Raw genomic sequence first — 25,292 nt, forward strand, 5'->3', positions numbered from 1 at the left:
TGTTTTTATTTTTTAAATTCTATTATTTTTTGAGATGGAGTCTCACTCTAATGCCCAGGCTGGAGTGCAGTGGTATGATCTTGGCTCACTGCAACCTCCGCCTCCCAGGTTCAAGCGATTCTCCTGCCTCAGCCTCCCGAGTAGCTGGAATTACCAGTGCATGCCATCACGCTCAGCTAATTTTTGTATTTTTAGTAGAGACGGGGTTTCACCATGTTGGCCAGGCTGGTCTTGAACTCTTGACCTCAAATGATCTGGCCACCTCAGCCTTCCAAAGTCCTGGGATTACAGGCATAAGCCACCACGACCAGCCCGACTCTATTTTTTAAAAAGGTAAAATAAATGATTAAAGTTGCACTCCCAACTCCCCTTTTCTTATCTTCTCTTCTTTCTCCCTATCATCTTTCATCACCTGATTTACCATATGTTTTACTGAACATCAGCTCCATGCTGCAGGGATTTTTGTTTTTGTCTGTTTCACTGCTGTATCCCCAGCACCTAGGGCACTGCTGGGCACAAGGTAGGTTAAGTCCGCAATATATATTTATTAACAGAACAAATAAATTAGTATCAACCTTCGCCAATAGTGTTACCACAGGTGAAGGGCACAATGAAAATGCTTGAGTGGCTTCTTCTAGTACAGAAGTGTCCTTGAACGCATAACCCATCCCCGTGGACACACTGTGCTCTGTGTGCCCATCGTGTCCCGTACCCGCTGCCCCAGGACAGGAGCTGCAACCCCTGAGCTCACAGACTTTGCTGATCTTTTATGAACCAATACACACCCTCAGAAGGGCACGGTTGACAAAATATGTGCTGCTGTTAGGTGTCTATTCATTGTCAAATACTCAAAAGTAGCTATGAATTCTGAAAGAAAATCTGCCTAGAGAGGAACTAGCAAGACATCTTTGCTCAGGAGTGAGGCCTATAAGAAAAAATCGAATATCCCGCTCTAAAAATTAGAAACAAGCCTTGTGTGAAAATGCTTTGTGATGTGCTGTTTCATATCACAGAATGGAACCTGTGTTTTGATTCCAAGGTTCACAACACTCTACAAAGCTTAAATTTTTTCTGCTGCTTTCTTTGTAGAAAAAACAAAGGCTGCTTTTCCAAGCCTTTGTGATCATGGCCCTCTATTACTGTGAGGTGTGCACACATATGTTACTGGATATTTATGTTATGTAGTGGTCTGAAGTCAGAGAGCTTCAGTCTGGCCACTTACTGGGTGACCACGGGGCTGAGCACCAGTTTTGCTAACCTAATAAATGAGAATAACCATGGCACTTACCTTATCAGAATAACAGCTCCTCTTGTGTGAGCTGTTGACCAGGAGGGCACACTCAGGAGCTGCTGGGGCTCTGGGCATACTCTAGATCTTGACCTGGGCAATGGTTATGCAGGGCGTGCATAGGAGAGAAGTCATCAAACTGAGCCTGTTCTGTGTTCTTTACTGTATGTAAATTATACCTCAATAACAAGGAAAAATTAATTCTTACTTCTGGAGGTTGTGAAGATGGAATAGAAAGAATGTAAACTATGCCTGACTTATGGAAAAACAGTTTTAAAATGACTATACAGTGTGAATGTGTCCATGTGTGAATGTGTGAGCTTCTGTGTGGCTGGTGTGAGATTATGTGACCCTGTGGGTGTGATGTGTCTGCGTATGAACTAAGGTAACGGTAATGAGTGTGCACCTGGGTGTCAGTATGTGGATGCACATACATGTATTGCATGTGCCTATGTCCCCATGTGAGCAGTGCACAGAACTGCACAGGTATGCTGGATTACATGCTTGTGAATGGCTATGTGCATGTGCAGGTATGTGGAGGCTTCTGTGCTCTGAAACTACACGTTCTACACAAGACAGAGCCTGAATCTCAAGCCAGTGGCTCTGGGACCCAGCTGTGCTCCTTACATGAAGTAAAGTAGGGGCTGGCTAGCAACAGGGTGTGCTCCCCGCCTCTCCCTCACCCAGAAGGAAGCAGGAGACTGAAGGCCTGGATAAAGGTTCCCAGCTCCCCCTCCCTTCCCACAGCTGCAACTTCTCAAAGATGCAAATTACCCTCTGCTCCATGCAAACCAGTCCTGAGAGCCAAGGTTGCTTCCCCTCAGGCCCAACCACTACCACTATGATTGGACCCCGCTGGACCCTAGCTGCCCAGCCTGGGGATGGGAGCCAGCTGGAGTCGTTTCCTGTTTCCCAACCAGTCACTGATGTTTTTCCCCCTGGGGTGCCTTGGCTCTCCCTGCTGGCTCAGGTGTTGTGGAGAAAGCCTGGGCTAGGAGTGGTCCACATAGACTGTGGGACTCTGGGGAAGGTAATGCTGTCTCATCTTTGGGGATGCTCTGAATGGCGACTGTACTATCCCAAAACACTGGAGCAAGGCCTGGCTCTCCCAGACCCTCCTGCCTGGCATATTTGCTGTGGGGCTCACTCACAGGACCCTTAGCCTACCTGGATTCCCTATTGGTGCTCACTTTTCCCATCTCCTAGGTCCTGTCTCCCCATCAGGGACATGTGTCTTCATCAGCCCTGGATGATGTACATCACAGGGCCCAGCAGGGGTTTGGCACACAGAGATTCCCTCCCAACCCCCCCTGACAACTCCCCCAAACCCACCACCTCTCTGCAGGCATCCCCAACCCCAAGCCTTCATCTCCATGGCCATGGGGCCCATGGTTAGAGTGTGCGCAACTATCAGGAAGCTGAAATGTGTGGGAGAGAGGTGGGAGAAAGCAGGAGGAAAAGTGAAGAAGGCTGGGCATATTGGCACACTGTCTGTAATCCCAGTGCTTTGGGAGGCCGAGGCAGGAGGATCACCTCAAGCAAGGAGTTCAATACTAGCCTGGTCAACATAGTGAGATCCCGATTCCACAACAAATTTTTTAAAATTAGCTGGGTGTAGTGGAGTGTGCCTGTGGTCCCAGTTACGTGGGAGGATTGCTTGAGCCAGGCGAGGCTGCAGTGAGCCATTTGAGCTGTTTCATGCCACTGTACTCCAGCCTGGGGTGACAGAGAAAGACCCTGTCTCAAAAACAGAAACAAAAACAAAAACAGAAGGAAACAGCATGAAATCAAGAGCTGGAGGTGTTTGGAAGGTCTGGGTGCTATTCGACACCAGCAAATATCATGTTGGTGGTGCCCACCTGTGGCCCTGGCCTCCATTCCTGGCCCTGGTACTTACACAGGTCCTTGTGGACACCTGGATGCAGATGTGTTGGCCCCTGTACTCCACTCTCAGAAGTGGTAAACCGCAGTGGTCAAAGCAGTTCTCAGGCATAGGTTTTTGGGCTATCTTTTTTTTTTTTTTTTTTTTTTTTGAGACGGAGTCTCGCTGTGTCGCCCAGGCTAGAGTGCAGTGGCGCAATCTTGGCTCACTGCAACCTCCGCCTCCCGGGTTCACGCCATTCTCCTGCCTCAGCCTCCCGAGTAGTTGGGACTACAGGCCCCCGCCACCATGCCCAGCTAATTTTTTGTATTTTTTTGTTTTTAGTAGAGACGGGGTTTCACCGTGTTAGCCAGGATGGTCTCGATCTCCTGACCTCGTGATCCACCTGCCTCAGCCTCCCAAAGTGCTGGGATTACAGGCGTGAGCCACCACACCCGGTTGGGCTATCATTTTCACCCACAGGTGCATCTGTGACCCCCACCCCTCTCCAGGTGCCCCTGACACTATCTGGGGTCTGAGCTGAGCCATTTGAGCTGGGGTGGGCAGTGTCCACCTCCAGAAATCAGGCCAGTACTGCAGAAGGCAGGCCCCCAGTCTCTTCTTTATTCAGCAAGCGTGTATTGACAGCCCACTGCATGCCGTTGCTGAGTGCAGCCGCCTCTCCTTAAGAGTAAATCAGATCTCCTCGACCCTCTTCCAGGATGCTCCTTTCCTGCATCCCTGTATCCCAACTCCCACCCCAAACCAAGAAATATTCATAAAGCAAGGGTCTGCCTCAGATAAGAGCTGTGGTCCGGAGAGAGACCCCTGAACAGGCTACACATTTTTTTGATTCTGCCTCCCAAACGCCCAACGTCCCAGTCCCCTCTCTTCGGGGGCCCAGGCCTTGACATCTCTGGCAGGTCATAATATAACAACGGTCACCCCATACTGGATACTTACCATGTACCAGGTATATGATGCTAAACATTTATATGATGGTTTTAATTCTTATGATACTTCTGGGGTAGAAACTATCCTCATTTTACAGATTAGGACATTGAGGTTCTGAAGCCTACAAAAACTGACCACAGTCACATGGCTGGTAAGCAGCACAGCCTAGATTCAAACTGAAGCTCACCCACCTGGGTGGAGGGCAGAGGCAACACTTGTCCTTGAGGAGAGGGAATTTGGGAAACCCTTGCAGGGGAGGCCAGGCCAGGGCAGTGTTCATCCTTTTCAGGTGAGGCCTGGGCCCCATGGCGCCCTCTGCTGGCCATAAACACACTCCCCACACCAGCTGAGGCGGCCATGTTCCTAGCACCCCAAGGACCACTCAAGCTCCCACAACGTGGCTCAGCGCAGCCATAGCCTGAGACAAGGATTTCCTCACAGCTCAGCTGAAATTCCTCCCTGGCCCTTGCTGTGTCCCAGTGCCCCATGACTGAGGAGGGAATAGGGTGCAGAGGGGAATAGGCTGCTCAGAGGCACTGAACCGTGGCACCCCAGCCCATCAGGGATCCAGGGTGTCTTGACTGTTGACCAGGGCTGGGGCTTGGTGCAGGTGAACATGGCCCCTGCAGGGCTTCTTTGCTTAGGCCACAAGGCAGACACAGTCCCCCTCTTTTCTCAGGCTTCTCCCTCACAGCCCAGCAGGAGGAATTTCTAGGATTCGGTTCCAGAGCCCCAGACTGGATCTTGGGAGGAAGGACCACAGGAATTAAACTAGGCCCTACTGGGGCTCTGGTTCCACTCCTCCATGTGCTTGCAGCCTGGTTCCTGGGTGGTGTCACCCCTGGCCTGGACACCATCCATTCCCTCTTCTACTCCATAACCGTCTGCTGTGACCAGCAGGGAGTGGGTGGGGGCACAAGAGTCTAAGGAAAAGGACAGAAGAGAGGTCAACTGCAGCCAACAGAGCTCTCAGTCTGAGGAGGGGTCTTCTTGGTCAGAGATCCTTGCAGAAGGAGTTGGGGCAAAAAGTAGGCTTTGAGGGAGCAACAGATAAGGTCCAACGTTTCACTCCTTTGATAACCTCAACCAGTGCTGAGGCTTTAAATTCCACCTCCCTCTGAGGACTCCCCCTCCCCGCCCCTGAGCTGTAGCCTTGTATATCCACGCTGCCAGCCTGGCCCCTTCCTTGGATGCCTGCTGAGCATCTCATACTGAACAAGTCCAAAAAGAATTCCTGATTTCTCCCCTCAAGTCTGCTCCCCATGTGGTCCTGCCTCTTAGCTAACAGTAACTTGTCAATCTAGTAAGTAGATCTTAGTTGCTTGGGCCCAAATCTCAGGGGTTGTTTCTCTCTCTCTGCTCACCCTCTACATCTAACCCATCAGCAAATACTGTTGGCCCCACTTTCAGAATGTAATGAGGATCCAACCACTTCTCACATCCTTCGCTGTCACTCCCCAGGAACCACCTTACTAGTTTATCTGCATCTACCCTTTCCTCTACAGTTTATCCTCAACACGGCAGCTAGGGGGATTCCAGATGTGCTCCTCCCTCTTCTCACAAACCTGCAATGGCTCCCATCTCACCCAGGGTGAAAGCCAAGGCCACTTCAGTCACCTCAAGGCCCCACACAACCTGACCTCTTCAGCGCTCTGACCTCATCTCCTGCCCCTACCCAGGACCTCTGCACCCGCTGCGCTCTGCCTGGAGGTTCGTTCCCATTCCAGGTATTCACAAGGCTTAGTCTCTGCATGTTAGTTAAGGCTTCCCCGACTGTCCCATATCAAATAGTTATCCTCTCTTCCTCATCAGAACTTCTATCCTTTTTCTCCATAGTACCTGTCACGTCCTGACACACTACATTTGTGTTCCTTGTTTGTCTACTACAACTAGAACACAGCTCCATGACGGCAGGGGTTTTTCTTTTTTGGTTACTGCTATATCCCAAGCACCTGGAATAGTGCCTAGCACATAAATGATGTTCAATAAGTGAATGAATTAACTAAGTGCCAAGAGGCAAGGGTGGCAGAGCTCTCCCAGGCCGGGCTGGGGCAGTAACTGGGAAGCCCCTATTCTCTGAGGCACTGATCTCCTTTCAGCCTCTCCAGTACACTGCCCTCTCCCATCTTCCTGCAGGCTGTTTCCTCCAGCCCTGTCCCATCCTCCCATTCTTCAGGTCTCAGCTTCAGTGTCATTTCCTCAGAGAAGTCTCCCAGACACCCCTGGACTAAGTTAAGGTCTCCTACTCCATGCTCCCCAAAGCAGCTTTATTGCCACTCGTAAGGAGTCCAGACACTTAGAGGTGTTAGTTGCTCACAAACTGAGCACCAGGCTTATCTGCTCTTGATTGCCTCATCTGGATGGCTGTGGATTAAATGAGGTGATCCATATAAATAAATTGTTGAATAGGAATTGGCCAATAATGGTCAGGCAATATTGCCACAATTACAGTGGATACTCAGACATTTGTTGTTTGTGACAGAAGGGCAGCACACCAGAAATCATGGTTAAGCCAAAAATCACAGCCTGAATCAACCCTGGGAAATGCTGGGGAACCACTGCCCACATTTTAAACAATACTGTTCCCGGTGACTTTGGCTCCTTCAAGTCCTAGTGGGCCTGGCCAACACACCCCTGGCTAGCGTCCCACAGCCTGGGTGGATTCTGGGGGGTGGGGTGGGGGTTGGACCTCCCGTGTGGTTGGAGGACCAGTAGCATCCATGGGAGCTTGCTAGAAATGCAGCATCTTGCTCCCTTCCCTAAGACCTGTTAAATCAGAATCCGCATCTTCACACATTCAAGATTGGAAAGCATTTCCCCAGATCACAGTGTCTCAGAACTAAGGGCTAAAAAGGATATATATATATATATATATATGTATTTTTTAAGTTTCAGTTTCTGGTTTCTATACTAATACATCTTCAGTCAGTCATGCTCACTGGCCAGAATCCATTCTCTGAACACCCTTGACCACCAAACTCACATATATTCTCTCCTATCTCTAAGCAGTCTTGCCTGTTCCTTCCCCATTTCCAAAATCTGGGGCTGCCATGAGTGCCCTCATGCCTGTTCTCTTGGCAACCAGACAGGGCTGGGCACCAGGTGATGTCGGGGAAATGGCTGGGTCACAGCAAGCAGGTGGCCTTCTCAGGAACCTGCGTGAGAAGGGCCTGAGGGAGGGGCCTTCTCAGGAACAGGGTGGGAAGCACCCAGATACAACCTGAGCTGAGGCACAGAGGAGACTTGAGAGTGCCTGTTTGCTCTGCCAGAAGGGCTGGGCCCGGACCACTGCAATTGCTTCCCTGCCATCTCCCAGACCCAGCTAAGAGCCCCCTCCCTGTCACCCAGCCCCCGTGGGAATGGCTCAGGCCAGGAGCTACCATCAAACTAGCTCCTTTCTCCCAGGGCCTGGTGACTCCTTGACAGGTTACAGCCCCAAAGACAAACAGATTCTGCCAAGCAAATAACTGTTCAGCAGTGGGGGTGTTAGGGAAGGCCTAGGAGTGGGTCTGAAGCTGCCAGAAGACCCAGGTGAAGTGGGGGGTGGGCTCCCCTGCAAAGAACAAACAGCTGTGGGGACCTGGAAAGAGGCAGGATGCAGGTACACTGTCACGGGTGAGGGCACTCACCCCAGGGGTCTGTGGCCAGTCTCCCAGGCTCTTTCACTCTGGGCTCTGTATCAGGCTGCTCCCTGAGAAAGAAGAGTCTTGCATTCAGGCCCTTGGGGCAGGGAACCAAACAATGCTTGCTGGCTGATCAGCTAACTTGGCTGATATTCCTTTGTGCTGGAGATACAGGTCATTTGGAGGCAGTTTCCTTACCTTCCTGGTCACTGGGCACCAGAAAGGGCAGGAGACCCCATTATAAACCCAGGACTAATTTCCCAAACATATAATGAACCTCAGGGTCTCAGTTTTCCCATCTGCAAAAGGGAAAGGCCCAGAAACCAAACAGCACACATCACAGAGCCATTATGGGGCCACACAAGTTTACAGGAGGCTTGAGGGTGCAATAAAACTCACCAACACACATGAAAACAGCTTTTTTTTTTTGGTGTGTGTGTTAATTTAATCATACAAATATTCATTTATACAATAAGGAAAAACCTCCTCATCTTTATCTCCTCCTAGGCACCATGAGGCCCCACCACAAACATCCAGCTGGCTTTCTACACACACCACTGTCCAGGTGGGAAGGGCAGCCACTGCTGCTCCTGCATTCACCCAAGGAAACAAAGGAAAGGTGCGGCGAGGTGGGGTGGGGTGAGTAATCAGCTTGCACTTCTGAGCCCTGGCAACCCTACCATCCTCTCCTGCTGGGCTCAGATTGAATTTGGGGAGGTATTTATTCTCATGCCCATTTCCCACCATGGCCACCCTCAGGCCACACCAGCTGTTTGGTGAGGTTCTCTCCAGGCTGGAAGTAACTTCGATGGGCTTAAGGTTACAGCCAGTCCTTATGGGGCAGAGAAGGCTGACTGCTTTTTGTAGAAAAATGCCCCAAATTCAACTGTCCTCATGGCAAAAAGAAAAAAGGCATGCACACGTGCACATCCATCCACACACACACACCTCACTCCATGCACACTGACAGATTCTTCCCAAGTCTGAACCCCTCTGTCTCCCAAACTGGGTTCAGACCCTATCACCTAACCATGGTGTCTGCTTCACCTCCTGGGTGCCAGATGCAGGTGGTCCTGCCCAGAGGTGGCCTGCCACTTGGTGAAGATTTTAAGACGAGCAGGGACTATTGGGGCTGAGAGGTAGCCACTACCACCCCACTAGGCAGGGGAGCAGAGAGGGGCCCTAGGCATTGCTCTGAACCCATACCAGTGAGGGGAGAGAGAATGAATGATACTGATACCCTCCCTGGGCTGGGGAAGCCATGGACCCCTCTGCCTGCACTCCATGACTTGCACTTACTCTGGCCCTCTGCAAGGAGCTCACCTCGCCTCCAAGGATGTGCACAGAAATGGTTTGTTCTTGGGAAGGGAGACAAGGTGCTTGGGACGTTTAACTTGCCAAGTGTGGTTGCCTAGAAGCAAGAGGAAGAGTAAGACGACTCTGGCAGGCCCAGATCCACTGACGGTGGCCCATGAAGCCCCTGCTGGGAAACTGGGAAGGGGCATCCAGTGTTGGGCAGATGAGGAAGTCAGGAAAGCAGGGGTTGTGAAGCCTCCCACAATCCTGCCAGGGACAGTGGAGATGTGCTGCTTCAAGGCTACTAAGCAGTAAGAACAGCTGGGCATGCATTGGCTCCAGGGAGGCAGTGTCTCAGGAGACTGGTACCAGCAGCAGCAGTCTGGGCCTAATGAGGCCCTCAGACAAAAAGCCATCCTGAGGCCTGTGGTGTGGGCACCTGGCAGAGACTTCCCTCTGCTCTGCTAGGGAGTGGAGCACTCCCATGTGCACAGAAAATTGGTGCTCCAGAGTAAGCTCTAGTGAAGTCCCAGACCCAGCTGCACCACGCTTCTCAGCAGGCTGGCTCCACCCACCCCCAGGGCTTCTCCAGTGGAATAAAGTTTATGCCCCCTTTTATTTTTTGGGGGCTGGGGAGGTGAAGAGGGAATTTCACACAAGCTTTTCTCCCACAATCAAGCTCTAAAAAAACAACAGTCTCAGAAGAGGATGAGGAGGAACAAATAACACACATTTTTTGGAACTCAGACACCCAGACAGAACAGGCAGGCAGACCCTCACCCACACCCAGGCTATATGACTCCTTGCAGCCACTCATCACCTGGTCTCCCTGCCTGTCTCACACCCTCACCCACCACCCAGCTGGATGGGGGTGTGGTAACAGGCAGGTGACCCTGCAACAGCACCCTGGATCCATATCCCTGGCTCTCAAACCAACTAAGACTTGAGGGAAGGAGGGGGGTGAGAAGAGGGACTTTGCATATTCTTGTATCTTTGGCAGACAGCTGTTCTAGCCTAGTTCAAGCTTCCCATGGAGATATCCACATCTCAACCTGCTCAGAATCTACAGGATGCCGGGGGGGGGGGGGGCACCTGCCTGAGTGAGCAGCCAGCCAATCAGCCTCTTGCTTCAGCTGGGCTGCCACTTGCCCACCTCCCAGCCAATAACCTAGCATCCTGGCAGGGAGATGGGGCTGTGGAGGTCCTCTCATTTCCATCTAAATGTGGTCTCCAAGATCAAGTAGTCAGTGGCTGGCCCTTCCCCATGACAAATTCCCCCTTTGGGGCTGTATTTTCATACCTCTACAGATCAGCCTCCACTAACAGGCTGTGAAAATATCACAGAGGACAACTGAAGAGAAACAGGGAAAGGAGTTGTGTGACAACAGAGAAGCATGGGCCATCCTCAAGCTTGCCTGCTGCACACCTGCTGGCGAGCTGCACCAACACCCGTGCGTGCACACGTGGTGCATACATATAACCAGCACAGAGGCACTGTTCCCAGAGCAAATGGGAAGCCACTGCATGAAGAATCCAAAAGAGCAGTAAGCATGATGGCATTTCTCTCTGCCAAGAGAAACATGGAAGAAAAGCAATTTTAATTGTTACAAGGGTGTGCAGAAGGACACCTCTCAGGCTTAGAAAATCCCACGTCACCCGAGATCTATCCTCAAGGCTTCCTCTGCTGGCCACACAGGGAAGTTTGGTTTTCAGAGAGGTTCTGATGCTAACAAGCCACAGGGTTGACGAATACAAATGTCAGAGGTGTAAATCAACAGAAGATTAAAGAGAAAAGAGGAGGAAAAGGGTGATAACTCATTGGCTGATGCCATTAAAAACAAATGGGGTCAGAGACTTCTGGAGTCATGTGGCACGGCAGATGTACTCCTGTAGCACTGATCCGCAGAGTCCTCAAACATGCCACGCCAACTTTTCACCTGAATCTCTTCCAGAGCAAGCACTATTCTATAAAGAATATGTTATCCCTTATTTAAAAAAATAAAAGTGGGGAAAGAGGGAAAAAAATTAACATGTGCTCAAAACTACAACCTTTCTGTAGGCAAAATAATTTTTGTTTAAAAAGATGGCTTTTTTTCCCCCATTTTAAACTTTCTCCCCCTTCCCGAGTGACCTAATGACTTGTCAGACTGATGCCTATAACAAAACCCAAAGTGGCTGCATGGATTTCTTCTTGGTAGCCTCAACACAATTCCTGTGATTCAGCATTCACACATGCATACTGAGTTTACTCAAAACTAGTCTGTTCTGCTTCTTCCTCTTCTTCCGGGATGAGAGGAGGTCAGAGCCAGGGGTCTGTGCGATGTGGTCTGCAATCCAGAGGAACCCCTTGCCCTAACCCCCCAAAGTCAGGCCTTCTGTCTTTTGTTAATTTTTCTTCTTGCTGACACCCGTTTAAGACTGGCCGAAGGGGTAAGGCCCATGGAGCCCCTGGAAGAGAGTGAAGATAGTCAGTGATGGTACACATAGCAGTGCAACTTGACAACCAAACCAAGTGCAAGATCTATGGTTCCCAGTGAGTCACAAGGAAGCCCCAATCCACAGACAAGGCCTGAGGGTCTTTGCCATACAAAACCTCGGCAGGCCAAAGATCAGTACATTTCAAGTTGCTAAGTTTCTTACTGAATCACATCATCCAAAGAGAGGGGAGGGTAGAGAGATAACTCCCCCATCTTTCATATGGTAGATCAGTCAATGCCAACCTTCCTCCACCCAGGCCACAAAGCTTTCCTATTTCCTTCTTGACAAAAATGTCTCAACCACTCTGCTAAAGATCCTTATACGCCATTCTATGCACCTTAACTTCAGATGTAAGGCTACCGCTAGCTAACAACACATATATCAGCAAAAAAACAGAAATAGCAACAATTTATTTAGCACCTAGGTCCCAGGCACAGTACTAGGGGCTTATCCTACATTGCCTTTAATCCTCACCTCTTCCCTAAAAGCCAGGTGAGTATTATAACACCTGTTTCACTGACACCCATTTTACTGCAGAGAATAAGACTTGTTCAAGGTCATGTGGTAAGGCCAAGTGCGGTGGTTCACGCCTGTAATCCCAGGACCTCATAAGGCCAAGGCAGGAGGATCACTTGACCCCAGGAGCTCGAGACTAGCCTGGACAACGTAGTCAGAACCCACCCCTATAAAATTTTTTTTTTTTAATTAGCCAGGCATGGGGGCACATGTCTATGGTCCCAGCTACTTGGGAGGCTGAGGTAGGAAGATCACTTGAACCTGGAAGGTCGAAGCTGCAATAAGCCGTGATTACGCCACTGCACCACTCCAGGCTGGGCAACAGAGCGAAATCCTGTCTCAATTTTTTTTTTTTTTTTTTTTTGAGATGGGAGTTTCGCTCTGTCGCCCAGGCTGGAGTGCAGTGGCATGATCTCAGTTCACTGCAAGCTCCGCCTACCGGGTTCACGCCATTCTCCTGCCTCAGCCTCCCAAGTAGCTGGCACTACAGGCGCCCGCCAACACGCCCGGCTAATTTTAGTAGAGACGAGGTTTCATCGTGTTAGCCAGGATGGTCTCGATCTCCTGACCTTGTGATCCGCCCGTCTCGGCCTCCCAAAGTGCTGGAATTACAGGCGTGAGCCACCGCACCTGGCCAATCCTGTCTCAAGCTTTTTAAAAAAATCACATGGTAAGAGGCAGAGCCAAGATTCAAATCCAAATTTGATAGACTGCAGTATTCCTTCCTCCCACGCTAGCTCTCCCTTGCCACACGATAAGGTTTATTCCAACTTGCCAAAGGCACTTTCTATGCTGCTTGGCTGAGTGGAAGAAGCACCACAGTCTTGCTTCCCCTTATAAGAAAGACACACCAAGATGTGCCAACATCAAAAGCAGCTACACAAACCATGAACATGCTGGACCATGACGTGTGCTTCCTCCCCAATCCCTGCTTTTTGTTTTTCCATATAAAGCCTCCCAAAACCAGAAGTACATCTCTAGCTGCTTGGTGGTATCACTAAACTAAACAAAAAATCCTCAGGAGATGATTTGGAGAATGGACAGGCCAATACCAATGGGGCATCCACTACGTGCCAGGTGCTGCAGTAGCACCTAACATGTTCTCTTTAGCCCTCACAAAGATCCAAGGAGACAAGCATGGTCTCCAAGCTCAGAGAGGTGAGGCAACCTGATTAAGGGAGCAGCACTGGTGAGGGAAGCAGCTGGCATTTGCCAAAATGCCACATGGCTGTCAGCCCGAGCCAACCATGCCTCTAGCAGATGAGCTATGAACCATCTCAGCAGCCACAGCATCCACCCACTCAAGCAAGTGTGGGCTGGGGCAGCAAAGGGCTCTCAGATTCCATTTTGCAAGGCCTGGTAGGGGGGTCACATACATCAGAGCTATCAAGTTCGTGCAAAAGTAATTGCAGTTTTTGCCATTATTTTTATTTTTATTTTTTTTCAAGACAGAGTCAAGTGCTGGGATTACAGGCATGAGCCACTGAGCCTGGCCTTTGCCATTACTTTTAATGGCAAAAAACGCAGTTACCTTTTACACCAACCTAATAGAAAGTAAAGCAGCTTAAAATAAGCTGCCCTGACTCAGCAGTTCCCAACAACATTCATTCATCTAGAACTACCCAAGGAAAGCAACAAAAGCTTTAATTCCCTTAAGGTTTAGAACCAATACAATGCTCAAAGGTCTCTGTGCAGGAAAAAAAAATGCACAGCAAAAAGAAAACCTGGCTAGGTATGGTCGTTTATGTCTATAATCCTAGCACTTTGGGAGGCCCAGGCAGGAGAACTGCTTGAGGTGAGGAGTTGGGAGATCAGTGTGGGTAACACAGTGTGACTCCATCTCCACATGCAAAATTTTTTTTTCAATTAGTTGGACATGGCGACGCATGGCTGTAGTCCCAGATACTCAGGAGGCTGAGGCCAGAGGATCACTTGAGCCCAGGAGGTCAAGGCTGCAGTGAGCTATGATTGTGCCACTGTACTTCAGCCTGCGAGACAGAGTAAGACCTTCTCTCCTAAAAATAAAACAAAGTCACAGGTTCTGAGGCTTAAGAAAAAAATAATAAATTTAATAAAGAAAAAAGAAAACTCAAAAAACTAACAGCATTTGCTTCCTATGAAATATTTACCCCTTTACTCTAAATTTAACTGCTTTCTAGTCCAAAGCTCTACACACTTCATGTGCGCCTTTATAAAGCAAGTACTGGCCTTATGATTTGTCTAGAATACTTGAAGAAGGCAGTTTATGACTTTGTCAAAAAGCTGTTGTATATTCCCACTTAACAGATAAATAAAGCAGGGTCTATGCAATTGGAAGAAACAGGAATAAAGACGTGTGCATTTTCAGATTTCCTTTGAGTGCCCTGGCCCTCAGACCATTCAATGTGGCATTTAACTAGTTTAGATTATGGTTATTGTTGATACTCTATTTACTGATGTTCCATGCCTTTTATGAAGAAAAATGCTACCTAATTCTCTTTCACCCAGTGAACTATATATTAGAGTTGTTGTTGTTTAATTGGAACAGAAAAATAGTTTGATGAACAAGCTCTATTTTTCTTACCCCTAAATTAATTACCATCACTTCAAGGAAGAGAGAGGGCACCAACTCTATTTGGAAGCTATTTTACGATCTAGACTCCTCACACACAGTATCATAGGTGTCTCATGCGGATCACAGAACACAGGCAACATAACACCAGTTGTAGAGGAAAAGCCTGGCAGAGATTCCAAGAACAGCTTGTCTTGGGAGTCCTATGGCAGTAGGCCAAGCGGGAAGACCATGGCGGTACCTTCTGGATGCAGGTACTTTCAAAACGGGAGGCCCGTCCACATTTCAGATTCCACTGTAGTTCTAAGACCTGGTATAACAGGTTCTGGTAGCCAACGACAATCCCAGCCTAAAAGTAGGATTTGGCAATACAGATAACATTCACTCTCTTCTGGAGCCTAGCAACTCTTCAACTTTTATCTGTAGTAAAAACAGATGCCAAATATTTTAGCTAACCTGGAATCAATGAAATATCTTCTCTTACATTTGTACCACTACTAATAAGGAAAACAGATCAAGGGGCATATGCATTAGATGGCACCACAGAACCCTGAATTCAACTCGGACCCAAGCAAAAATCGAAGCCATCATCCTGATTATAAAACTCAGTGAGCTTGATTCAGAAAGCCACTCCCCTCTAGGAATAATCATGTCCTATCACATAGGGACTAGCAGCAAGACTGATTTATCCATGCTAATGGAGGGTATAAATACTCAAACCGAGAAAAAAACTCTGGTACCTGACTCTAGGTCTAAAGGCCAGTTGCCCAGGGCATACACCACTTACACCGAAATGGGTTTCCAAAGGCTACATTGAAGAGCCCCACATCTGCTAGGGGATATGAAACTGTTCAGGTCCATAGGGGCTGAGGTGTTGCTTGTTTTGCCTCAGCTTTCCCTAAGCTTTCACTGACCAGCTATCATAGGTATGAGCATGGGGACCTAAGTTCAACCTGGCTAGAGAGCAGGCAAGCCTTCTTAAAGCGCAGAGGCTCCACAGTCATTAGCTAAGGCAGCAATGCCTCCTGCTTACCAGTGTTGGGGAAGAGACTTTTGCCTTAGGCCAGTTGATTGATCACAGTAGTTGAGCCAAGTCCTGAACTGCATTTCCACAATGCAATAATAACTACTGCAAGCAAGCTATTATCTGGCTAATTTCCTAAAATTAAAAAAAAATTTTGTTGTGGGGGGCCGGCGGGGGCGGTCCTCGCTATGTTGCCCAGGCTGGTCTTGAACTCCTGGCCTCAAGTCATCTTCCCACTTTGGCTAAGTGCTGTAATTACAGGCATGAGCCACTGCTCAGCCCTAAAATATTGTTAGAGAACATTTACAGACATAAAGATGAGCTCAGTCTCATCCTTATCAATCTCCTAAAAGGAAAATTTAAGATCTAGTACTTATAATCCTGTCCTCAAAGCAAACCTAAAAATAACTGTCTCTCTGATTTGTTTTACACAATCATTCATAGTTGTGTCTGTCGAATAGTAAGAATCATTCCTAGCCAGTGATGTGGTTATCACTTATCTTATGTGAGGGTAAACCTGCAATATCTTAGAGTCCTTCCTAAAATTATACAGAAGTCAAAATAACCTTTCCAAAAAGGAATACTAAAAAACTGTCACTGATAGAAAACATCAACTGTATGCCAAAGTACTAAAAAACAGGCAATCATTCTACTTCAGTTGTATTCACCTATTTTCATCAGTAGGCAGGGCAGTGCTATCAGAAGAGTAGGCTGCCCTTCTATGAGGACAGAAGCTGTTCCTGATACTTATTTCTGCCTTGCACACAGTAGACTCAGGTATCAGTAAAATGAATGAATGAATTATGAAATACACTGACTGGTGAGTCAGCCCGTTTTTTAACATTCCAGGAAAAAAAAGAAGGCTGAAATTCCTAATGAAAAAAGGATGTCTCGTTGAGAGATTTTTGCATTACTCTTTCTGTATATGAAAGCTTGTTGTTTAGATAAATTACCACAACACAGGACTTTCACATACCTGTCTTTATTTTGCTTTTATTTGTGATTTGATTTAAATAAATAAGAAGGTTCACACAGGTTAATAAAAAGACAAGCAATTTTGTTGTATGGCTGAGAAATAATACGCTCTCTTGGTGTATACTGATGGCATTATCGGATAACACCATGAGGACCCTCCTCTTCCTCATTTCCTGGGTCAGTCCTGGTCAGTGCTTCTTCCGCCTAGTGCTCCTTTTGTATCATTTATGTACACTGAATGCAAACACAGAAGAATACAGGGTTTAGTACTAAGTCCTGTCCTGATTTGTACTGCAAACATTGTGTGGTGAGGCCCTGCTCACAGGCCTGGCCTGGCTGGCAAGGGCCAGAAACTGACTAGGCCCTGATCAAACCCATTAGTCTCTCATTAACTAGAAATAAAATTAAGTCTGTACTGGAGTAATGAGCAGGGCAATGGGCACTCTCTCAGTAATGTGCAAACCAGGGCCCTTTCCTTAATGCCTTCTGACTACTCCGGGAGGCCTGCCGGTGGCACAGCAGGACCCGTCAGCATGAGAGAAGGACTTCTGTAAGATGATTTAACATTGGTCTTGCTCTGTCGCCCAGGCTGGAGTGCACAGGTGTGATCTCGACTCACTGCAACCTCCACCTCCTGGGTTCAAGTGATTCTCCTGCAGAGGCGTGATCTTGACTCACTGTAACCTCTACCTCCTGGGTTCAAGCAATTCTCCTGCCTCAGCCTCCCAAGTAGCCAGGACTACAGGCACCACCATGCCCAGCTAGTTTTTGTATTTTTAGTAGAGGCAAGGTTTCACCACGTTGGCCAGGCTGGTCTAGAACTCCTGACCTCAGGTGATCCACCCACCTCAGCCTCCCAAAAGTGCTGGGATTACAGGTGTGAGCCACCGCACTTGGCCTGTTCAAGTCTCTTTCATGTGACAGTTTCCCAAAATTCAAAGATCTATTTGATGCACTGGCTGAGAATGAGAGTGAGAACCAGCCAAAGAATAGGAAAAAACCCTACTTTTACACTCAAGGGCTGAGGACAGGGCAAGCTCAGTTCAATCAGGCCTTCTGATAGTGCCAAAACATTTAACTCAGTTATTAGTGTGCTGAATGTATTTTTAAAGCTCTGTAAAAACAACTTTTTATATCTGCCTCTGTAATAGTTTTTCTGTTGCTCTTAACTAACTTCTACAGTCCTGTTGAGGAACTTCTCATCTACCCGTTTATCCTCCCTTCACCCATTCATCCAACCCTTCATCATCCATCCCTCCATCCTTCCTCTATCACCCATACTTCCACCCCTCCTCCCTCCACACATCCTCCCTGTCATCCATCCTCCTGTCCATCCAAAGTCCCCCATTGCAAAAGGCAACTCCCACAGCCTTCACTCACCCTCTACCTCCCCTTACATATTTTTTAAAAACCATGAAGAATAAAACTCAAACATAATTGTGAATGAAAACACATTATTCAAAGTTTCTACATGGAGGCAGAGGATCCTAGCTGAATCTGACTTCCTCTTTTAGTAAAGATTTCAGGAAAAAGCTATTTGTTTTTCAGAATTCTAGCTCCAAAGATCTGATGTAACAGCAAGTGTGCTAGAATCCAAGTGGGATGCTGTTATACAGAACTCTTTCATGGTCATCTCCTAGGGTAGAGGAGATTTCTAAAAAGGAAGAAAGAACCAGTAAGAGTCTCACTGGGGAGGACACCAACATGAGAGAAGCTTATTCAAGTTCCTAGTCAGGTAGCCACCCTGCTAGGACACAGGATAAGGCTGCTGGCCCAACTTTCTCTCAGAATTTCGATTCAAGCTCCTGTAACTTTCTGTCAACTACCCTTTCCTTACAAGCCATCATCTCCCCTGTGTGTCTTACAATTAATTGACAGGCATCAGCTTGCATAATGGCTGGTGGATTAAGGGAAGAGAGTAAGTTGTCTCTCTCCTTCTTGGTTCCTTTCAGCTATATTTGGTTTTGTCTTGCCACTACCCTACTCAAAAGCATTGCTGGCACTCTCTCCTTTCATATTAAATGTGAACTCTCCTTTGCTTGGCTTTTAAAGGTCTTCCTCCAAAATGCACCCCACCCTCTTTAGGCACACCTCACTCACTGCAGCCAAGCTGGCCAGTGTCCTGTGAACACACCCTGCCTGTGGTTGCCTCTGAGCCTTCCTGCATGTGGTTCTTCTTCCCTCCAATTCAGTTTGAATCCATCCTCTAACAAGGGATCACTTTCCTGATTACTCCAAGTCTTATTGCTTTGGCCATCCCCAAATTCCTATTATCACTTAAAAGTTAACTAGAATTCAACATACTTGATCTTTACTGGCTCTTATTCTTTCCTATGGATTAGTCACATCTATGTTATCAGATAGTAAATTCTTTGAAGATAGGGATTAGTGGCTGAGCACCCAGGAGACCTCACTTACTGACTGAATAATATCAGTCAGTATTATTGACTGTATAATATCAGTCAATATTATTGACTGTGTAAAGCAAACAGCTTTAACTGGCCCTTAGGCAGTGAAATCACAGCAAAAAGTTCAAGACCCTCAAACCTTTGCAGGGGAACATCCCAGCTCTAAGGAAGCTCCCATTTTTCCTGAGATACAACAGTTCTTAACCTTACATTTTGTTCTGGTCCTGCTGGAATACAATTAAAGCAGACTTAGCTGAGAACAAGTCATTTGAAACCTGAGCATCTATACCAGGAGCCATTCTTACACTTTTGAATTATACTTTATCTGTCTGAACCTATAAATTTCACGAGTCCTACTTTGAGAACTTTCATCAGAAATTAAAATGCTGAATTCAGAGTACGGGGAAGAGAATGAGCCCTTATAACCAAATTAAAACGTGCTGGCAATCTTGGGAACATTAGCTCTGCTTCAGCCACAAGAGTGCACAGCATCAGAACAACCTCAAACAATGCTCAGAGCCCAAAGCAAATAAAATGGAGCTGGACAGCTTTGAAGCTACTGAGGTACAAAAAGGAAAGTTCCTGGAGATACTTTTTATTCTCAGTCAGAGAGTAATGTTACAAACAACAAAAGACATTTTCTAAGGCCCATAGTTATGTTTGCTTAATTTATTTAAAAAATGCACACAACATTCATGCCAATGTAAACACCAGCAAGGCTGCGAGGACTTTACTGGCTCTTCTGGGTTTTCAAAAGAGAATCATCAAAATATTAAGCCCAGAGTCTCCTGGCAAGTCCCTTCTGGTACAGAGTGTGCTAATCTGCCAGCCAACTGGGACAGGTCCCTTGGTTGCTCTGTGTTGCTTCTTACCGGCCATACATTCTTTTGCAGATCCCACAAATGAACAAAGAGGTCTCTACGACCTGACACTAAGTGCATAAACTACCTTCAGAGAATAGCCAGCAAACTTCACTTGCCAGCAACCTCACTGTAGTGTGCTCTACAACATCAGACTCACACTGGATCCCTGGGTTCCAGCCTGCAGCCCACCTTCAATTTGCTGTGTGAATGTGAGCAAGTTACTTATAATACTTCCCTCTTATTTTTTCAAATGAGGATTATAACTACGAAATCACAAGTGTGTTGTGAATGAAGAATAAGAATAAAAGCAGTAAAGGTACTGTGGATAGTATGAAATGGTTTACATGTTAGATAGTGCTAAACTTAGTCCTTGGACCTCTAACTATGCCAGAGGTTCACCAGTGGGGGAATTTTGTCCCCCAGGAGACATCTGGTATGTCAAGAAACATTTCTGATTGTTACACTGTGGGGAAGGAGGGCGGTAATATTGGCATCTAGTGGGTAAAAGGCCAGGCATGCTGCTAACCACTGTACAACGCCTAAGACACATATACCCTTGCCTTGTTTAAAAAAAAAAAAAGACTTAACTGGCCCAAAATGTCAACAGTCTTAATCAGTCAGCTAAGAAACCCTGACCTCCTCTCATCATTTAGGGAATCACATTCAGTCTTACAGCATTAGATGCCATCCATGTGACATAACTCTCAAACTTATATCTCCACCTAGACTTCTCTCCTACACTCTATATCCAACTTGGATATGCAACAGCCCACTTGACACCTCCATTTAGATGTTTATATAAATATCCAACATATCCAAAATGGAACCCTGTTCTCTCCCCACTTCTACTGCATCCTTTCCCCTCTCCATTGATGGTAGCTCCATCCCTCTAATTGCTCAGGCCAAAAATCCTGGTGTTATCCTTTATTCTCTCTTACATCCCCTTCCAACCTATTAGTAAATCCTGTTAGCTCTAGCTACACAATATAGATCCACTTCTCTTACCTCTGCTGCCACCAACCTGATCTGAACCACTCTTACTCTTTGCCTGGATGACAGCATTAACTTCCCTGTTGGTCTCCTGTTCCTATCCTTGCCCTGTATTTACCACACAAGAGCTAGAGTGCTCCTTTTATAGCATTAAGTCACATATATCACCCCTCTATTGAAAACCTTTTAAGGCTCCCCTTTTCCCTCAGAGCAAAAGCCCAAAGCTTTATAAGGGCCTGCAAAACGCTCCACGATCTGGTCTCTGTGCCCTGACTTCATCTTCTTCTACTCCCTCTTGTGGCTCTGCTCCAGGCACTGGCCTCCTTGCTATCCCTTGAAGACACCAGGCAAACTTCCACTTCAGGGCTTGTACTGGTTGTCCTCTGCCTAAAATATTCTTTCTCCAGATAGGCTTTACAGAAACAAAACTCGATTTTAAAGGAACTGCAGGACAGCCCCTACGTATGTTCTAATTCTAAAATACTCAGTATATTCAAAGGGAGATTTTTAATTTGTCCCAGAAAAATAAGACCCCAGAGACTGTATCTTGTGGCCACTATCAAGGAATATAGACAGGTTTGGTTTTTGTGTGTGTGACATCAAAAAGTACAGATGCTGCTGTAACAAGAGCGAGTTAATGAAAATTTCAATGCCAACAAAAACCTAAACCCAAGTGACTACGAAGGTTTCTAGGTAATCTTTTCCCTTCTTGGAGGCTAGAGAGACAGCAATAGCTTGTGGGGGGAAGAGGTTTAACAGTAGAAAAGTCACATAATATTTGGTCAACAATTGCCTTGATCCTCATTTAAAACGTAGCTGTACATTACAGAAAGACCACAGATGTCAGCCCAGCTAATAAAAATGTGCACTTGAACACTGCAATTGGGAAGCAATGCAGTGCAATGTTAAGAGAACAGAGCATGCTTAGAAGTCAAAAATAACTGCTTTTGTTGGTATCCTGGTCTTATCACCCCGGTACATGACTTTGGGCAAATCACTGAACCAGTCTCAGTAACTGTAAAGGAGTGATAATAACAATACTTTTATCATGGTACTGTTTGTGGACTACATGAAGTAATGCATGTCAAGCACTGAGCCTATCGTCTCTGGGGAATAAAAACTGGAGGCTGGGAAGCAGGGAGGTGACTGGAGTTTTTTGCCATAAGCTTTGTAGAACTACTTGGTTCCTTAAACTACGTACATTGACAAATTTTAATAATAAAAATTAAATTTAAAAAAGCCCTCAGCACAGTGCCTGGCACATAAGTGCTCAATCAATGATAGTTTTACAGCTCTGATTAATGTACTTTCATTGGCGTGAGAATAGTGTGTTCTCACTACCTGTTCCTTGCCAGGGGGCCAAGCGACACCAATTTTCCATCTAGCTTCTCTTTGAACCATCTTTAAACCTTTCATGGAGAGGATCTGCATGTGAGAGTGAAGACAACTCTAGGGTTTCATGGCAGTGGGAAGGTTACACTGGTGCCCTCTTAATGCCTCACATAAGCACTAGCCCAGTTGAGGACACCAACTACCTGCCTTCCGGTCAAACTGCCTGGGCAAATGTTGGTCCCAATTCCACGAAGTCACCCCAAACCCTTCTCTTATTATTATGTTAAACTTTTTGGCCATTTCAAAGTAGATAACAGATCCACAAGCCATTACATCGCCAGGCCCATAGAACAAAAGATCTGCTTTTCCAAACCTCCTCCAGTACCCCCCACTACTGTTTCTAAACCCTCACCTGGATGGAGAGAAAAGAACTCTTCTATGCTTTAGTCAACATAGATAGCAGCAGGTGAGAAAAAGAGCTGATTTCTGATGTAACAGAAGCAGACTGACTCCTGCTAGTTCCAGATACAAAATGCTCTACAGGATGACTGTCAAGAGAGGAAAGGGGTGGGGGTGGGGGAAGAGAATAAGCACAAAAGCAAGCCAGCAAGCACGAGCGCGCGAGCAGATGGCACTTGGCAGGGATGGCTCTGGAGGAGCGGGATGAACCTCCCCACAAAGATAATAATAAGTTTCTCCTTCTGAACCAGCATTTGATGGAAGTGATAACAGTGGCTCAGACTGTAATCCAGTTTAAAGTGGGAATATATGACATATACCAGCCTCAAACACTTTTTTTTTTAAAGAAAGAACAAACACAATATAAGAGCCATATTTCAAGTAACAAAATAAGTGAATTTGGGGTCCTCTTCAGCTCCCAGTGTAAATCATTACTCCTTTAGTGAAAAAAAGCAAAGCAGGTAGCTGTCCTAAAGAACAGCCCCTCGATTCTGCCAGTCACACTCTTATTCCCAGCTGTCCTGAATCAGACTATTTGGGGTCTTATTGCTCTGTAAAGGCCTTCTTAGAAAACAGTGAAATTTAAAAAATTACTGGCATGTAAGAAAAAGGCGTACGTAACTTTAACAGGACTTTTTTTTTCTCTTTCCACATCTCTGTGAATTGTTTTTCATCAGTTTCGCACTGTCCAAACAGAAGCTACTCTGGCCCCCCAGAGATGAGTCAGAGTGCTAGAATTCACAGCAAGGTTAGCCTTGAGTCAACAGAGTGAGCACCTATCCTACCCTAACTTGATCGTCAGATGCTCTTCAGCTAATCACATAAAAAGGGATAATTAAAACACTTTCTAGCCTTCACCAGTACTTGATCTCACTGTTCACCTGGGATAGACAGTTCAGCCACAACTGAGCTGACAATGAGGCCAGCCAATTTCTAACAAAAGCAGGGAGCCAGATTTATGAATCTTTGAGGCGAGTCAGGATATATTTACTTTTCTGACTCCTTCTGACAGCTCTCCCACAGGAAACCCCTTTGTGTTGTGGGATGCAGCTAGGGCAGGCGTTCCCCCCAGGGACAGAGCACTGAGTTCAGGGAGCTTACGATTCAAGAACAGCTGGGAAGGACTCCAGGGTGTCCGTTTCCTGGCACTGACAGATGTGCCATTCTGTTGACATATCCACCCAGCCCTCATAGTGCAGGTGCCTGAAGCAATCTTTTACCTTCATCCTACCAACCTTAGCAAGTTAAACTCTAACTATGGAGGCGGCAGGAAACTACCTGCCTATTAAAACTGTGGTCATAGGCGTCCAGAGCATCACGTTCTTTCCCAGCCTTGATGGCAAGCAGGGATCTCTCTGGAGTTAATCAGATCTACTGCCAACTCAGTGACCCCTGACACTAGCACCTCAGGCACCCCTCCTCCCTAGCCAATAAAGATGGCACCTGAGCCGGGCACGGTGGCTCACATCTGTAATCCCAGCACTTTGGGAGGCCGAGGTGGGCAGATCACTTGAGGTCAGGAGTTCGAGACCAGCCTGGCCAACATGGTGAAACCCTATCTCTACTAAAAATACAAAAATTTAGCTGGGCGTGGTGGTGCGTGCCTGTAATCCCAGCTACTCGGGAGACTGAGGCAGGAGAATAGCTTGAACTCAGGAGGCGAAGGTTGCAGTGAGCCGAGATCATGCCATTGCACTCCAGCCTGGGCAACAGAGCGCGACTCCTGTCTCAAAAAACAAACAAACAAACAACAACAACAACAACATCAAAATGGCACCTGGGCTGAACTGAAAATACTTCCCAATTCCAGAGCCCCAGAGGTCTCTTTCTTCCTCTCCACTCATTCACAAATGAAAGGGTGCTAATTTACTATAAACACCACATGGTTTGTGTACTTTGAGTGTAAAAATACTTTATCTTTCTTATCAACCAGAAAAAGAAGTCACTACTTAAAAAACCCAGCAAACACTGGAGCTCTTCGAAAGATGCCATAGTCAATGATCAGATTATATAAGGGCTGTGTATCTTATTTAAACTCTGCCTCATTCACACCTTGATACTACTGGTCATCAACTCAATACAAGCTTTCCCTCAACACAACCTCCAGCCCAACAGGAGGATCTAGGGAAAGCTCAGGTTCACCTATCATGAAACACCTTTTAGTAATGTGGCACCTGGACTTGAATTCCAGCTCTGCCTCTCACTGGCCGTGTGATACTAGGCAAGTTACTTAGCCCCCTGAGCTTTTGTTTCCTCATCTAAAAATGAGATGATACATGTAAAGTACTTGGCAGCATGCCTAGCCCATTCAAATAGTTAAAAAAAAAAAAAACTCTGATATATACCTGATCTCATCACTTTGTCAGGTATACACTTCAGAACCTCAAGCATGCCTGCCTTTATAAATAAATAAATTACATATTCTCAAGCCAAATATAAATGTTTAGGATTATCTCTGCATTTAAGGCTCACCTTTAGCAAAGATTTATGATAGATATCCATTCATATTTATGACAGATGTCCTCCACATAACCAATTCTTTTCAGCGTCATTTGTATAATTATTCCATCCCTACTCATCAAAAAAACACACTGCAACCAACTGAACCTATCTCCCATTGTCCATCACCCATATCTCGCAACCACAGGCCCCTTACTCACTCTGCCCTTGGCAC

The 25,292-nt window shown here is 46.7% G+C and overlaps 1 protein-coding gene across 4 annotated transcripts in view; it reads right to left on the reverse strand.

The window, feature by feature from the left end:
• Positions 1-8,144: 8,144 nt before the first annotated feature.
• ILRUN (inflammation and lipid regulator with UBA-like and NBR1-like domains) overlaps positions 8,145-25,292 on the reverse strand; it is a 111,756-nt gene continuing 94,608 nt past the window's right edge. For 2 of the 4 annotated variants that reach the window (XM_054490913.2, XM_054490916.2), the window contains one exon: positions 8,145-11,470. In XM_054490913.2, coding sequence (XP_054346888.1) covers positions 11,435-11,470 — 36 coding nt within the window. In that variant the 3' untranslated portion in view covers positions 8,145-11,434. Of the gene's footprint in view, positions 11,471-12,366; positions 16,801-25,292 lie in introns of those variants that run through there. The other 2 variants (XM_054490918.2, XM_054490915.2) reach the window with 2 other exon arrangements.

This window comes from Pongo pygmaeus, chromosome 5 (genome assembly GCF_028885625.2).
Source record: "Pongo pygmaeus isolate AG05252 chromosome 5, NHGRI_mPonPyg2-v2.0_pri, whole genome shotgun sequence".
In the NCBI taxonomy this organism is placed as follows: Eukaryota; Metazoa; Chordata; class Mammalia; order Primates; family Hominidae; genus Pongo; species Pongo pygmaeus.